General features: G+C 36.1%; 1 protein-coding gene across 1 annotated transcript in view; it reads right to left on the reverse strand.

The window, feature by feature from the left end:
• NWD2 (NACHT and WD repeat domain containing 2) overlaps positions 1 to 16391 on the reverse strand; it is a 50116-nt gene that overhangs the window by 14275 nt on the left and 19450 nt on the right. The window contains exon 3 of the mRNA XM_048942079.1: positions 12247 to 12363. Coding sequence (XP_048798036.1) covers positions 12247 to 12363 — 117 coding nt within the window. The remainder of the gene's footprint in view (positions 1 to 12246; positions 12364 to 16391) is intronic.

Below are 16391 nucleotides of genomic sequence, written 5' to 3' on the forward strand. Positions count from 1 at the left end.
CCTCCACTCCCAAAACCTTGCACCTGGCTTTGTTAAATCTCATTAGGTTCTAATGTACCCACTTCTCAAATATGTCCAGGTCCCTCTGGATGCCATCTCTCCCTTCTACTGTGTCAACTGCATCACTCAGTTTGGTGTCATTAGCAAACTTGCTGAGAGTATACCCAATCCCATTGTCTATGTCATTGATAAAGACATTGAAGAGCAGACCCCTGGGGACATTTCTTGTGACGTGCCTCTACTTGGACTTAGAGCCATTGACAACAACCCTTTGGCTATGACCAACCAACAGATTCTTTATCCACCTACTAGTCCAGCATTCAAATCCATGTCTCTCCAATTTAGAGATAAAGATGTGGTATGGGATCATGTCAAAGGCCTTGCACAAGTCCAGGTAGATGACATCAGTTGCTTTTCCTTTGTCCACTGATGCCATTACTCCATCATAGAAGGACTCTAGATTGGTCAGGTATGATATGCTGTTGGTGAAGTCATGCTGGCTGTTTCTGATCACCTGCTCATCCTTCATGTGCCTTAATATGTCTTCCAGGAGAATCTGTTCCTTGATCTCCACAGCACATACGTTAGGCTCACTGGCCTAACATAGTTCCCCAGGTCTTCCTTTTTTTTACTCCTCAAACATGGGACTGGTATTCAACAAGTGGTCCTATCCTATGTAGATACATTTGTATGATAACGTAAAGTCACTTGAGCACAACTGTAGGAAATGCTTTATGGTTTTCAAACTGTCTACAGTTTGTACCCTGTCTTGCATTTTGGATTTCCATTTGCTAGTGCAGTGCAGTTCTAAGTCCACCCTGCCTAAACAGCTTGTTCAAGTAAAGGAAGGACTGCAGGATTGGTAACATTTAGGCACATTTACCCTCCTGGTCAGCAGAAAATTTTGGATTAACTGATATAAACAAATAGGTAGGCAGATCATGTCTTAAAAATCTGGAACAAAACAGTCAGGACAGAGATTTTTTACATTCCTGCTCAAAGAAATTTAGTACAACCATAGGTCTTTTTGGCTTATTGCCAGCATAGTGTAACCCTATTTTTATGGTTCCCTTTCGATGATACTTATGCAATATAAGATAGTCTCACACAATTTTTTTTTTTGGGGGGGGAAAGCAAGACAAAACCAAAAAGCAAAAATACAACAAACAGGCTTAGCTGGACTTTGTTTCTGAGAAACAAATATGTGTTAAACTGAAGCTGAGAATTTACTATCAGAAACAGGAGCAGGTGTCCTTGACTTCTTTATTCATTTTTATTCACTGAGGGACCAATACCCAAGCTCAAAACAAGAATGCTAATGGCTAAACAATATTGAATCATTTGAACTGAAATGAGAGAAGTATATTTACTTAAAATTATTTTCAATGCACTAATGATTATTTCAATAATGAGAAAAACAGACATATGATTTCAGTGAAAATCTCAGTGGAGTATACATGTTAACTGCTTGTTAGTCTAATCTGCAACCAAACTGACTTGAATAACTGAAACTTAGATGAAGAAGACATTTTATCTAAACCAAATTTTAGGAAGTTGAAGATACAGAGTAGCTGGTAGCTAAGAGATACTCTGAAAAATAGTTGTCTCCACCTTTTTTCTTGCTAGCTGTAATGTGGTACAGTGTACCTTCTGATACACGCACAGGGAGAATATTCTTCAAATTCATAAATAGAGAAGTAAAAAGTAGGGAGAGGAAAAAGAATGAAAAAAAGTCGTAGCCGTGATTTCTAGAATGCATTTGCCTTCAGAACAGCATTTTTCTTCTGATGCTGGCTGTTGTAAGGCAGTGCAACTTACTGAGCAGAGTTGGTGCAGACCTCTTAAATCTCAGCCCTTTGTTCCACTTTTTGCTTCATCTCGGTTTGGCACATGTAGCTTCCTAATGCTTTTACCACTGCCTTGGATTGCCCACCTATGAAATGAGGCTAATGACAACTTGCAAAAAAAGCTTTTATGTTCTCACTACTGATATATAATGGATCTCAAGTATTTATATTTCAGCAAGGAATGAGACTGTAGCTTTACATTGTTTGTAAAATTTTTTGTTTTTTGTTTTTTAAAAAAGGAAAATAATGCCTTTTGAGCAGTAATAAATGTTTTTGACTTTTTTCTTTACCTAGTGCTAATACCTGTGTCTACGCCTCCAGTAATTTGGTTGAAATTTGTAGGTAAATATATTTATTTTCATAACTTCAGCTGACTGCAGAAACCATGAAAGAAGAAATTTTTTTTTCATTTTGAAATGATTGTCATGGAAGTATAATAAAAACACTTCTGTGTTGAGAAATAGATACATTTTCAACCTGCCTGAATGTGCATTTATGCTCCTTGGCTTGAGAAACAGTGCTTTGGCTCACTAAAGCATGCCCTAATTTCTCTCTTCTTTTTCCCTGGAGGCTTTGCAGAATTACAAGGAGATGGTAGTGCTGGCAAGGCTAGAGGCATTTCAGAAACTTCATAAGGGTATTGGTTTCAGTTCCACGAAGAACAAAAAGGGTTTGTTGTACTGGAACTGGAACTGAAAGGATGGAGTGCTAAAATCTTCTGCTGTGAGCAATGTTTCTGATATGAGGTATGAGAATGATGGTGGTGTTACTTGATAAAGAGGGCAGCTGTAACCAGGTGGACCATTTCCTTTGGCTCTGAACTTCAACCATAGTACAATATTTCTAAATTTCAGAGCTTTCTCCTAGTGGTAGGGAGATAGAAAGTAACTATGAAGGATTTCTCAGGACATATTTGGTAGGAACTAACAGTCTGTTGTGCAGGGTGAACATGATTCCTCAGAATAAATTCATGAGTTACTTCCCTGATATGTTTTCCTTCATCAGACCTTTTCTTTCTTCTGGAGATAAAAATATCAGTGATCTACTTTCTCCAAAATCTTTCTTCTCTCTTGCATGTGATTATAGACTTTTGCTTCAGTCCATTTAGTTGTCTTTTCTTTCACCATCATTGCTTCAATCTCCCTGAGTGTATGTGCAGGTGAGAAAAACAGTCAAAGAGAATAAAATAAGATAGAGTAGAGGAAGTACTGTAGAATATTTTGCCTACCTGTGGCTGTACATTTGAGCCACTCACTCACTCAAATTCTCCTTCACACAAATGAATCATTCTCACCTTTTTTTTTTTTTTTTTTAAATCTGAGTGGGAGAATCCTTAATGGGTATGTACATTTGTATGTACATTTTTCCTCTCACGTAAACCAGGAAACTTTTACTGCAAGCACAAATTCCTGTTAATTCTCAGATAGGTCTCATTGCAGTTTCTAACAGAGGAGTTGGGTAGAGAAACAAACTACAAGGGTTAGTTCTAATAGAAGATTTCAGCAAACACCCCCAGACTGGAGTTGATAACCTTGTCTGTAGAAATCTCTACCCTTCCTACAGCATGTGGGATAAGAACCTTTCCTGCAAGATCCACCTTGTCTTCAAGAGAACAGCATGGTAGTGTAACCTTGCTTGTTCTGTAAAATAATCTCAACACTTACCCAAGCAGGGAAGAAACATGAAAGGGTTTGAAATCTTGTCTTGCATCTCTTAGGTGAAGAGCACCTAACAGAGAAATGCTTCCCCTGCCAGTGCTGCTTAGTGTGCCTCTCTGAGCATCCAGAGATACAGGCATACAGAAGAAGATAACTTGAGACTAGCAGTGTAGGTGGCTGTTAGGACATGACATTGATTTCTGGACAAAATATCAAGGAATTAAAAACTAGGACTCTCTTATTGCCCACTATTATGCTTTGTACCAAAGAAAATGTACTGTCTTCTGCTGGGTCCACATACCCACATGCCTTCTAAAAAGAAGGACCTTATTTTTATATTCAGGGAAATATAATTGTGCTAATGTCTATAACAAGGGCTGCTTAGTTTCTAAATTCCTATTTTGGTGTGGTGTTTAAGATAAGTGATGAGCCAAAGAGTTTAGATAGAAGTAATTTTGAGCAAGACAAAAAGAGATGAATTAGGCATGTAAGGCATTAACACAGAGGCATGTAGACACCTCCAAATCTGCAGCAATTGAGGGGGTCTTTAGGGCCGCATGTTGGGAACATGCACTCTTTTTTGGAGTACTTCAGAAAATGGATTTAATGCGGAAGAACTCTTGGGAAGATCTACATCTTTATGCTATTCAGTAACACAAACCATGTTTCTCAATAACATATATAGCCACTATAATGGTACTAGAAAGTGTTAATTAATGAGTAATCAATGAATATTATCACAAGTATAGGCCACTGATGGGATAACAGAGTTTTTAATGACCTCCTCTGACTTTAGAAAACTTAAAGCTAGTATTAACATTATATGTCATTTCACTGCAATTTTTTTTGCTGTTTTTTTTTGGTCCTTCTTACTAGAGATTGGTGTTCATTGATTCTGCAAATGAAAACCTAATTTTGTAATTAAATGTCATGAAATTGCTTTGACAGCTTGTATAGAATAATACACTTCCCAGAAGCCTGATATGACCCATGACTGTGCAGTGTGTTGTAAAGCACATAAACACTATTAATAAAAATATATCACAGAGATAAAAAAACAAATGAAGGCCCAAAGGCAGTTTTTTAGTACAAGGGACACTAGTTCTAGTTTTCTAGTGTGTTAACTTCATGTGTTAACTTCATGTCTTCTCTAGTAGTAATTTTAATCAGACCTGAAATAAATGGTAAGTGTACAAAACACTAAATGCTAAATACAGCCTGCAGGTAACAGGTCAAATAATTAGCCAAATTGTTAAAAATTCAGTAGCATGAAAATGAATGAAATACAGCAAAGGACATGACACTTCCTTCAGTAAGGATTCCATTTTGCCCATGCCATGCAATGATATGACAGAGAGGCAGAGTATATGCTCTGCTAAAGGCTGTGGCAGGCAATGCCCTGTTGTTCCAGCCATGAGCAGCAAAAGCATTTTGTAAAAACTTTCAAAGAAGTTTTAAGCACTAAAATAGTTTCTCTACTATTTTGGTGGGGTATTTAGGATGAGTGATGAGCCAAAGAGTTCAGATAGGAGTAATTTTGAGCAAGAGAAAAAGAGATGAATTAGCACCTAAGGCATTTGTCACAAAATAGTTGACAAAGAAAAGAACATATAGCTTACTCATAATAACTGTGGTCTCTGTAGCATTCTAAGCAGGTGTTTTCTAATTTATTTTTTCCAGGCTGAATAGGATAAAAAAAATAGTGTGATGTTTTCCAGTTATGAAAGAAGGAAGCATATAATATTTAACTGCTACATAGCATACCAACAAAACTTCACTGAGAGCAAGTATTTTAAGAGATGAGTGAAAACAGTGTATGAGCATACCTGCAGCACCATGAATATCACTGATACTTTCCATTATTTTGCTTTTATAAATTAGTTACTTCCTTGAAGAAAAATAATATGCACTCTAATTATCTTTAAGAAAATAACTAGCCACTGATTCTTGAATTTAAGAATATTCAGACCGAGAAGTGAGCTTGTTACTAGGTGGGTAGGTATTTGTTTCTGCATATGTCATTCCTGAAGAGACTATTTGAGAAAAGAGTACATGCTAGATGCAAACAAGAGCATTAAGTGCTTAAGTGAACTTATCAACTGCCTGCTACATGCTGTAAAGTATGCTGTTTCTTTACACAGAAGTGAGATTATAAAGTTTAGGATTATTTTTTTTTCTTCTCTCACTTGCAAGAAATAGCTGATGTTGGCTTTCTCACACAGTTTAATTTGTAGAGCAGACCTTTACATCTTCTTGATTAAAATAGTAGCACAGAACGTGACACAGTAAAACTCTTGAGGCTCAAGAGAAACTAAATCTTATAAATCTCAGGCTGCCTATTTTCTCCTCCACACATTATGTGCAGAATGAAGCAAATTTGAGTTTACACAAATCTTGTTGTCACTAATATGGTCATTCATATTAGGTTTAATACCTAACTTTCTGGAAAACAGCACCAAAAAGTCAATTTATGTCCAGAGTAAGAAACACAGAGATTTAGCACAAATCACACACAGTCTTCTGGAGGCTTAAAATGCAAGCTATTTAAAGATTACATCAAGAAACAAGTGAAAACCATGCAGTTTTGATGGTGCATGCAAAAGCTGCATGATGAATCTTGTAGATATTTTCAGTGGGTTATGTTTGAAAAATGGGTAAGCATTTTTAGATCCTAGATTTTAGATTTAGAGAATTAGAAATGATTCACAGGAGAATACATTCCCAGCTCTAAGGCAGATCAAGGAACTCATTTACAATAGCTTAATAATATCATATTATCCTGTGCTTGATATCAGTCTATGGGTATGTGTGCTGTTTGTGCTGTCCAGAGACAAACATCATGTAAAGGGCTATATATCCTTTGCCTGCCTGAACTGCCTGACTGAAGACCAAGGCTCCCCAAAAGAGGAGAGTCACATACAAATTTAATCACTGTTTCCATTGTGAAAAGTGTTAAAAAAACACACAGAGCTCTCCTTTGATATTGGCAGAATTTTTTTTCCTGTTGACTGTCCCAAAACAGAATTAGTGTTTTCAGCCCTATGCTTAATGACAGGGTTAATGCCAGGAAGTCCTATGGAGACACTGCTGTATCATGTGTGATTCCACTTATGTTAGTGGGAATTATTATCTGAATGGGTTTCAAATCAGATGCTGAGTGAGAAGAAGGTTTGATATTTCTCCCTTTGAATATATTTTATTAGGACAACTGGGCTGTTGTGCCCATGGCTGGTTTCAGCTATTTCTCCTCATTCCCTGTAATCTAGATCTGCTTTCCTGAGGAAAATTAAATTCTGAAATGCATTGAGACTTCCTAACCTCTGTTGAATTCCTGGGTGCTTAGCATTCCTCCTAAACTGACTGTTTTAACTGACACATTTTGCTGACTTTACCCTCTGTAACTTTAAATGTGAGGGTGTTTTCTCAGGATAGAAAAAACAAAATGTAATTAAGGTATTCCGGAGCCTGTATGTATTCAGTTTTCCAATTAGGAACAAATCCTAAGGTAGACAGCACAACCGAATTGGGAGTTGAGGAGATTCAGGAGAACTGAAGTAATACAATTTGGATTTTTCTCTGAGCCAGAATGCACTTAGAATTAATTATCAAGCGAAGAAAAACATGTAGCAGTGCACTTCATAAAATGATTAAAGCACACGTTATACTCAGGGAACAAAAAGATCTGGAGGTATAGACATCATTTCACTCCTTGATTTCATCTTAGTTCCAGGGTTATTTAAGGACATGACAGACACTGTATATTTTTAATATTGAGCTGAAATTCTAGTGGAATTTCAATTTTATAATGTTAGGAGTTTTTAATGGCTTATGAATGCTGTATTAAACACAAGCTGTCAATAATTTCAGATGGTTAATGTAAACTACAGTGTCAGTACAGAGTAGGTAGAAAATGAAGAAGTAGAATGAGGCATTCGCTTCTTTGGACCACATGATTTGTATGAAAGCAGGGAAGACTCTCTTAGATTTGTACCTGCTGTAGCTTCAAGCTCAGTCTGGATCCAGATGAGTATTTATGCTCTTAATTTCCAGCCATTTGCCAAATCTACTCAGTGTTTTCTATTATTTGATTTAGTTGTTATGCTTAAGCAATAGTAGTCATAAATCTTCTTCATAAATCTGCTCCTCATCCTTACTGTTAGTCAACTCCAAATTACATTGAAGTTGCCATTTTATTTATTTATTTATTTATTGTATAAATGTGTTCAAATGAAACACAAAGTAATGAGAATCTCTCTGGAACCATCTTAATGCTTATTATGTGTCTAGGTTGTGTCCCTCCTTGTACTATTAGAAGTATTCTCTCACTAAGAAACGGAGAAGACTTCACTAAAAGAAATAAAATAAAACATATATCATCAATATAAATTAAGATGGAAAAAGATATCTTGGGGATAAATAAACCAAATATGAAATTTTTAATCATAAAGAATTTTGTTTTATCTATGTAATTTTGATACTTGCAGACAGCTGGCCTTCATCTGACCAGGCAAAGGAATGTTTTTTTCTCTAGAGAATCAGCGCTTTTTTTGCACAACTACCTGCCAAAGCTTGCACTTTCATAATTACACATTCAAAACATGCTTGAGGAACTTCAAAGTTCATGTTTAGGCTGACTAAAATTTGGTATTGATATAACTCCCCCAGTGTACCCAATTACTTTGCTCTATAACTTGTTGTAAATAAGGAAGAAGACTTTTTTTCTATGTCTTTTTTTCTATGAAACAATCATTCTTAATCCAAAGCAGTACGCAAAGATGATAGGTTCATCGGGTATTCCCTTTAGACAATGATCAGGAACACTTGCTGAAACTTTTAATCTGGTTACTCCCTAAAATAGAGTAAAACCCACCCTACAGCCAAAATGCCTACATTCTGGTCTAAGACTTCAGTGAATGCATCTAGTGAAGAGGAATAAGAAAAGGTGTGCTCTCCCCAGTGTCATAAAAGTTTAGAAACCAATAAGCACCTTTATTAGTACGTATCAACAGTGTTCTTTCAGTGTTACGATTCAGTGCTGCATTTCCAAATGAATTTTGAAATCATTTTTTTGTGCCTGATATACTGCAGTTCGATTTGAAAATATTGGTGCAACCACCATCTAAGCACAAACTCAAATGTATTGAACTGAACAAATTGCTACAATAACAAACTCAGACTTTAATTTTGCAGTTTCTCAGGCTGTGGTCGTGAAACAAGAGTAGTTCAGGCAGAAACTGCACAGTGCTGCATAGCTGGATGAGAGCACGTGCGAGTTGCAACTTGCAGCGTGTGTTTGAAGAGCAGTGCAGAGCAGCGTGCCAGATCTTTTATCTGTATCAAGGCACAACCAACAGCAGGTTAGTACTGGGCTACTAGTTAGGGGATCTCAGTAAAAAAGCAGTAAACTCATTCTGAAAAAAAAATCACTGTAGATTAACAATAGTCTAAATAGCTAAAGGCTTTAATTAATAACAAGCACTGCACTTTGGTTCCTAAAATAGCACCTAATTACCTAGTATTTCTTTGCTTTCAATGGAGAAATAGGTGCAGCTCCAGAGAATGACTCAGAAATTACTGGAGGTAACTAGATATTCCTATTGGCTGTTAAGGGTATCTACTGTAGACTGAGACTAGATCCAAAATGGATGAATCCTCTTCATGATCGGTACTAATAATGGGATGATAATATAACCCTTATTGTCAGACTAGTCTCACGCCTGTATTGCTATCTCTTATGAATTTACTGGGAAATGTGACCAAAGAAAATGTAAAGGTTCTGGAGAAGCACTGAAAATATATTCGGTCTTTGGTACCATTATGCAGTGCAGTCTTGCAGTTCACAATTTAACAAATACACTGCAATATGATCTCCTCATGTAAGGTACTGAGACAACCAGCCTGAAATTTTATGCAAAATTTGCATAGAAAACATTTTTCCTACAGAGAGATTGCATATTCCCCTCACAAATAAATCTTGATAAATTTGTAGATAAAAATAGCATGGTACATGCTGCAAGTTAGTAAATGATCACATGCAATAGGTACTGACTTTAAATAGAAAACAAATGAACAAACAAAATCCCAAACTCAAACCACTCTCCCCTCCCTTGACTGGATCTAGTATTGATAGAGCTTGGACACCAGGGAAAATGGGGACTGTATGTTCCCAGAGAAAACATCACAGGAAATTAACCACTCACTGTTTCAGAGTTGCTTCCTCTTTTGTGCTTATGAATATGTATTCAAAAGCTTAAGACTTCTAACTTCTGCACCGTAATTTCAGAGCTGGATTTCATTTTCTCTTCACCTGACATCACAATACAGGCACAAAGCACCATAAGGGAACACTTTCTAAAATCAAATCATATCTGCAAGTTAATTCTGAATATGCAGATTTAATCCCAGATCTGAGTTTCAATTTAAAAAGCCATAACTGAAATGTAAGAAAATACCCAGCTAAATGAAAGTGGCACAATTTATAGAACATTGTCAAGAAATGGGAAGTTGCCCAAAGTCTGCAGTGCCAGTCAGTTTTTAATTATATTACTATAAATTAAAACTAAATACACTTGCTGGAGTGGGATCAAATTCAATTTGATTGTAAATGAAATAAAACACACTCCACTAAGGTATAACAAAGGAAAAAAACAAACAAACAAATATGCATACAGAGATTTCTATAATTTCTATAATTCTGCAACCTAGACATTGCAAGTGCTATTACTCCAGCTTATAACTAGAAAAACTAGAGTAGAAATTGAGTTATCTGACTCCATCCAGCCTCATTGCTGTTTCACTCTATTTAAAATTTCTGTTTTGGCTTGATTTCTCTTTCCTTAGGAACAATGCAATCCAAGCAGTTCTTAATACTTCCAAAATTCTGAGCTGCAAAACTATTGAGCAATGGTGTATTGAGAGGTTTCTTCCACTGATATTTCAGAACATACATGCCTAAGAGTATACATAGTTAACTAGTGTTGCCCAACAAAATATGCTATGCTTTTCTGCTCCAAGTCTGTTTCTCCATCAAAGCAAACACAGAAATTAGAAAAGAAATCCAGAAAACTAAATTTAGCCACAAAAGGTGCTGCTGAAATCAGGGCTTATGAAAACAGTGTAAGGAGAGCTGTACACCCCAGCCAAGACTCAGTCCTCTGGGTTAGGCTTGTTCCAGTCAAGAGCTGAAGATGACCTTTGTTGGTTGATTTAAACACAAATGAATAGTGTTTAGAGAGGGTGATTTAACTGAAGTCTTATCCTAACATCTCCACAGTTATGCATAGAAAAATGATTTTTTACATCCCTCATTTAATTTCTTCCAAAGATGGAGACTCGAGAAAGCTGATAATAATAATAATGGAAGTATTTATCTTCTAGAGAAATAATCTTGATCAGAACAAATTCTACACATTGTCATCATATTTGTATATTCTCTGAAGTCTTCTTTTCACAAAGTACCTCTCTCATAAAAAATAAACCCACATTCTTCCTAAATCATTTTGTACTTTGCTTTATACTTTAATAGAATATTTTAAATGTGCGGTTCATACCACTCAGTTGCCAAACTCATTAGAGAAATTCTTTCCCTAGGTCTTATTCAGAAAGTTAAAGAAAAACAGCCTTGCTTTTCATAGATAATGAGGATATGCTGCTCTCTAAACAGCTGAGAAAATACCTTTATCAAAAGCCAGTATACTTTTTCTTTGCATTGAAAACTAACGCAGACAGCATACAATGCATTTAACTGCTCTTAAAATATTTTTCAAGTGATATATGTTCAACTTAAAACATAGCACAAATCTTTCTAAGCACAGGAGAGAGAAAAATTCATGCTATATTGAATTATATAGTTAATATAAAACCAGTGACTACAAAATCTATTGTAGATGACTCATCGGGAAGGGGAGAAGTCTACCTAGCAAGACTGTATGTAGTCTACTCCCAATGCCTTTCAGTTACTCATCCCAATGCATGATTTCATAAATTCAAATTGCTTCATCTGAAGAACACTGTCTGTTGAGCTTGATATAGATCAACAGGTTCATTTATTGAAAGATACCTCTGACATTAAAAAAGATGGGTTAAGCTTTATAAAGCACTTCTGTACGAGTGTAATGGTCACTTTTAACTACAACAGAAAAAGCCAGTGAAGATGTATCTGTTTTGTCAGCTTTACTGACTCTTTAAGAATCCTAAAGGCAATGTTCTGGCAACAATAAAGAGAAGGCAGTGTCAAAGCCTCCTCAGGTTGTCTCTGACCTCCAGGCTTTTCATGCACTAATATATGGCATGCTCACTTGAGTTTACCACACAAAGCAGCAAAATGCGTATCAGAGCAGATAGCTCTTGCCTGCTGCTGTGCTTTTATAGCTAAGTCCTTCTATGCCAGCCAATAATCCATGTCTGAAAAGTGCCAAGAATTAATTAGTGGTGGCCTTCTTACACAAGCAGTCCATCTCCTGTTGTAGTGGTAGAACAATCACATCTTGTGGTTTCTAAATACATCTTGCCATGAAAGATGCTCATGAAAGATCCTTCCTTCCTCTCTTCTCTTAGTGAATAATCTCAGTTATTTGACAGCTCTGTGTGGGGAAACTTTTCGCTGCAGCATACAAAATGTACAGCTAGGAATATCAAATACTTCAGAAAGAGGAAAATAATATATTTGTTACTGAAACATGCATGTTAGGTTCATTAATAGTATATTATTGTGGTAAAGAAAAAATTATTTTTATACCCACAACAAAACATGGACCTGCAGAACTTTTCAAGCAATCTTCTAACAGCTTCATGCGAGTCTTCTGCAGCTCAGGACTGTCCCATTCATCTGCCTCGACTCCCCAGTATAAATCTATGACCTGGAAAATAGTATATAATGTTGTTAATCTATTATTTGCTCTTTCTCTCTATCAAATTAAAAATTAACTTTGATGGCATGTTATGTGCTGCTAAGCATTGTTCTGCAATGCTGTGAAAAGCAATGAGATCTACCACCAGTCCTTAAACAGACTTGCAGTTTTTCCTTAAGTAACGACAATCTGAGCCTCTATTTCCCCTCAGAGACTTTTTTCTCTTTAGATTGTAAGTACACTTTAGGACTGGGACAGTCTGTCATTTTGTATTCATATTTTTGTGCAGAGATTAGCATGACAAGATCTTGATTTGATGTAGTCTTTATTTTCTAGTAGATTGCATATAATGAACAGGTAAGAATAATGACAAAAGCACTGATAGAATGCTGGCTCCCTGGAAATTAATGGGAGTTTTGCTATAGATCTTATTCAGTACTATGACTTGATACCCTGTGTCGCTTGTAGCCATAGGATATAAAATCATCCAGTGCACATGGCTCTAAAGAAAGAATATGTGCAGTTCTGTAATATCATACTTCCTTTGTTAGTTGCCCTTTGTTACTTTGGGAGAAAAAATTGTACAGATATGCAATAGCAGACAGCTTGCTGTTCAGCCTTTCATTTATAGCTGCAGACTTGGTTTTGTGATGGTAATGGATTGCAAACAAACTCTTGGAAGAAACTGGAATATAGATGCTAAATGTATTTCAAGAAATTTAGGGACAAAGTGTGATTTCACTGTATATTTTACCTAAAAGGCTGAATCTTTAATGTGGGCAATTGAATTTAAAAGAATAGGGATTGTATGCATACATTTCTTACTATTGGAATAACATTTATGACACATGCTACTACATTCTAATTTAAGCTACTGTTACAGCTAGCATGTAACTTGAACAAAAAAGCCCAAACGTACAGTTTTATAAAACAAAATCAAAATTGTATTAAGACATGAATGATCCCAGTGTCAGTTATTATATTACTTGTATCATGGGAGCACTCTGCTCTTACTGTGAGGAACACAAAACTGATTGTTGTCTAAAAAGATCCTAAAATCAATCTGAAGGTCTAATATAAGAATTAATAGTGAATTGCTGTAAAAGTAGAAGTCAGAGGTGTACAGCTGGTTAATCAGCTTGGGAAATTTCTCCTAATAGTAAGTGACAAGGCTTAAGAAGCTGTCATCCTGGAACTACTTATGCCAATGTTTAACTTTATTACTTATATTCCGGTTGGCTTTTTCAGGCAGAAAATTTTGGGACCTATGGTGGTGTTTGCTACAGTAGGAACCTTGATGTCAAACACACCGGATAAGGCACTGTCTGACTGATGATGAATGAAACAGCCCTAAATATGAATGCACTGTAACTTGCACTGGCAAAAAAATACTTCTAGCATCCTTATTTTTTATAGAAGTTTTGTTCCAAGACTTTGCTGAAACAAAAGTCTTCTGCTTTATAAAGCTGCTTCTGAAACAGCTTTCCTATCTCCCTCATTTTCACTGATTTCTTTTCTGTCCTTTTCTAATCTCATTAGGAAAGAGTGTTCCCAGTTTCTCTCACCCATCTGTTATTTATCTATATGACTTCATTACTGAACTTCATATTGTATTCAGCTGTCTCATTGCTTGAATGATATACGATAGAGCTAAAGTATTCTAGTCATAAAATTAGAGCATTTTAGCATACTGTCAGAAGCATTTGAATTAGTGATTGAATGAATTTATTGTACTGAAACATAAAGGAAATTTCTATTTTAATTAACTGTTCAGATATCAGATAATACTGTAAACGTGAAGAGGAAATTATCTGGATATTGTAGCAGTTTGGCACCCACCTTCCATATGTTGTCAGTTATAGATTATTTTTATTCAGTAACTTAATTTTGGTGCATAGTATCTCAACGTGTGTTATAATTTTGTCCTACAAGAAGATGTATTTTAGCCATCAAACCGCTGAAGGCACCAGCATTTTCAAAAGGATGAGCTCATTTGTTATCACTTATGCTACCTGAAATAAACAGGATTTACAAAATTAAGGAAATGAAACAGGACAACTATGTCTGATGTTGAACTGTTTTTTACTCAAACTTGGAGAAACTGCTTGACCTCATCCTGACATTCAGTAGGGCTGTCACAATGAGATGACAGCTGGTTAAACAAGGTGGGCTGATGCTACTCTGGATTACCTCCACACTAGTCAATTAATGGTGACTCTTCATTGATGACTCATTGTTTCCTTTTGCTTATTTTAACTTTTGATCTATTGAATTGACAGTTTCATAGATTTGTCTAATTACATGGGGTAATTTTAACTCTATCTTCCTACTGCTTAAAAAGACCAAAAAAAATTCATTCATGCAGAGATTCTACTTTCAACCTAACAAGTATCACACAGTGAAAATTATTTGAAACAGTCCTTTTTCCCAAGAAGAAAAGAATATTCTGTCCGTTAACTATTGTTAGTTATCCTCCAAAATTTTTCTATTACAATTACTTTCTTTGACCATACTGTGTCCCTCCACTTCCCCAGATTTTATATTCCAGGTATAAAACACCATGCCTCCTGGAAGTAGGCTTCACAACTTCATTTCTGTCTTAGCCAATACCTGCTTTTCAGCAATATTTGCTGACTCAATGGAAAAGGAAGCACACCAAACTATAAAATCCATAGAGTGATTTAATTCATTGAGTTCTGCTTCCACGCACATGGTAGCCATGTTCCCCAACAGTTCCCAACAGTGCTAGGATGCTTGACAAATCTCATGTTTTGCAATGCCTGAAACACTTATCATTGGAACCAGATAACTCAGTGGAAGATGGAACAATGAATGCCCAGGAACGTATTTCACTTAGGTCATAATTTGTCATGCACAGGGTATCTCAGGACAGTCTGTATTTTAACATCTTTGTGGCAGAGGTTGCACATGTCTGTTCAGTACAGGATTATGTAACAGGATGGAAAGTTACGTGTTATGCTCTGTGGAGGGAGATACAAGTTTATCACTCTATCTGAAAAGTACATATTACTTTATGGCCACCACTGCAGTAAAATCTGCAGTCTGGACTTTGCATACTGAGTTAAGAAATATAGTGTATCAGGAGTGGAAAAGGCAGTAAAAGCCCTTTCCCTTGGTAATTTTGTGTGTGAATTTTCCTACTTTGCACTTTTGTGGTAACTTTCTAGTTGTTTCCAGAAATATGTCAGTGGAGCTGTCTCTCAGACCTCATATTACATATGGATTCTTCTGGTGTTGAAACTGTAAGATAAAACAATTTGCTTTGATGAATATCAACCAGAGTAAACTCAATTATTCCTCCCCTACAGGGTACATTACAATCCATCTGAAGACAGGCATGTTTTTTTTTTTCCCACAAAGAATTCAATGGATCATTATTTATTTGGAGGAGACATTTCCCTCCTGTCCCAGACAAGTCTCCTCAGAAATGACTGCAAAATTAAGATGCTGAGAGAGTTTTTATTGGCATTTTCCATTATCATCATATGATAGCAGCAGGAAAATGTATTTTCTTATTTCAGTATCTTTTGATATTCCTTGTGTGTACCACTGCAGCTGGGGCTTCCCAGTCAGCTGATGAGCTTGAATCTTCAAAGGAAGTTCTTTCATAGCCTTAATCAGGAATCTCTGTTATTTACCACTATGCAGACTCAACAATTTCATTGCAACCCAGGGAATTAAGACCAAATATCCTAATTCAGGAACTTGTTATTTTGATTAAAAGCCAGTTGAATGTACATCACAAATAACATTGTGAGGGACAAGATGCTGTTTAAAAAGCACTAGTTTGCTGTCAAGTGAGCTAAACTCTGAAGAGCTGAGTTTTGGGAGTCATTAAAATGGGATGGTAAAAAAAAATATTAGTATCGGAGAAAGGCTTGAAGATTTATAACCAGATTTTTAAAAAAACTGCATATTTTTACAACATTGCAAGTTGCATTTGTTACTCTTAAGAGAGAGCTAGTTCCACACCAGCTGACATAAATGGATCTAATTGACTTTATTGGACTGTGAAT

This window comes from Lagopus muta, chromosome 4 (genome assembly GCF_023343835.1).
Source record: "Lagopus muta isolate bLagMut1 chromosome 4, bLagMut1 primary, whole genome shotgun sequence".
In the NCBI taxonomy this organism is placed as follows: domain Eukaryota; kingdom Metazoa; phylum Chordata; class Aves; order Galliformes; family Phasianidae; genus Lagopus; species Lagopus muta.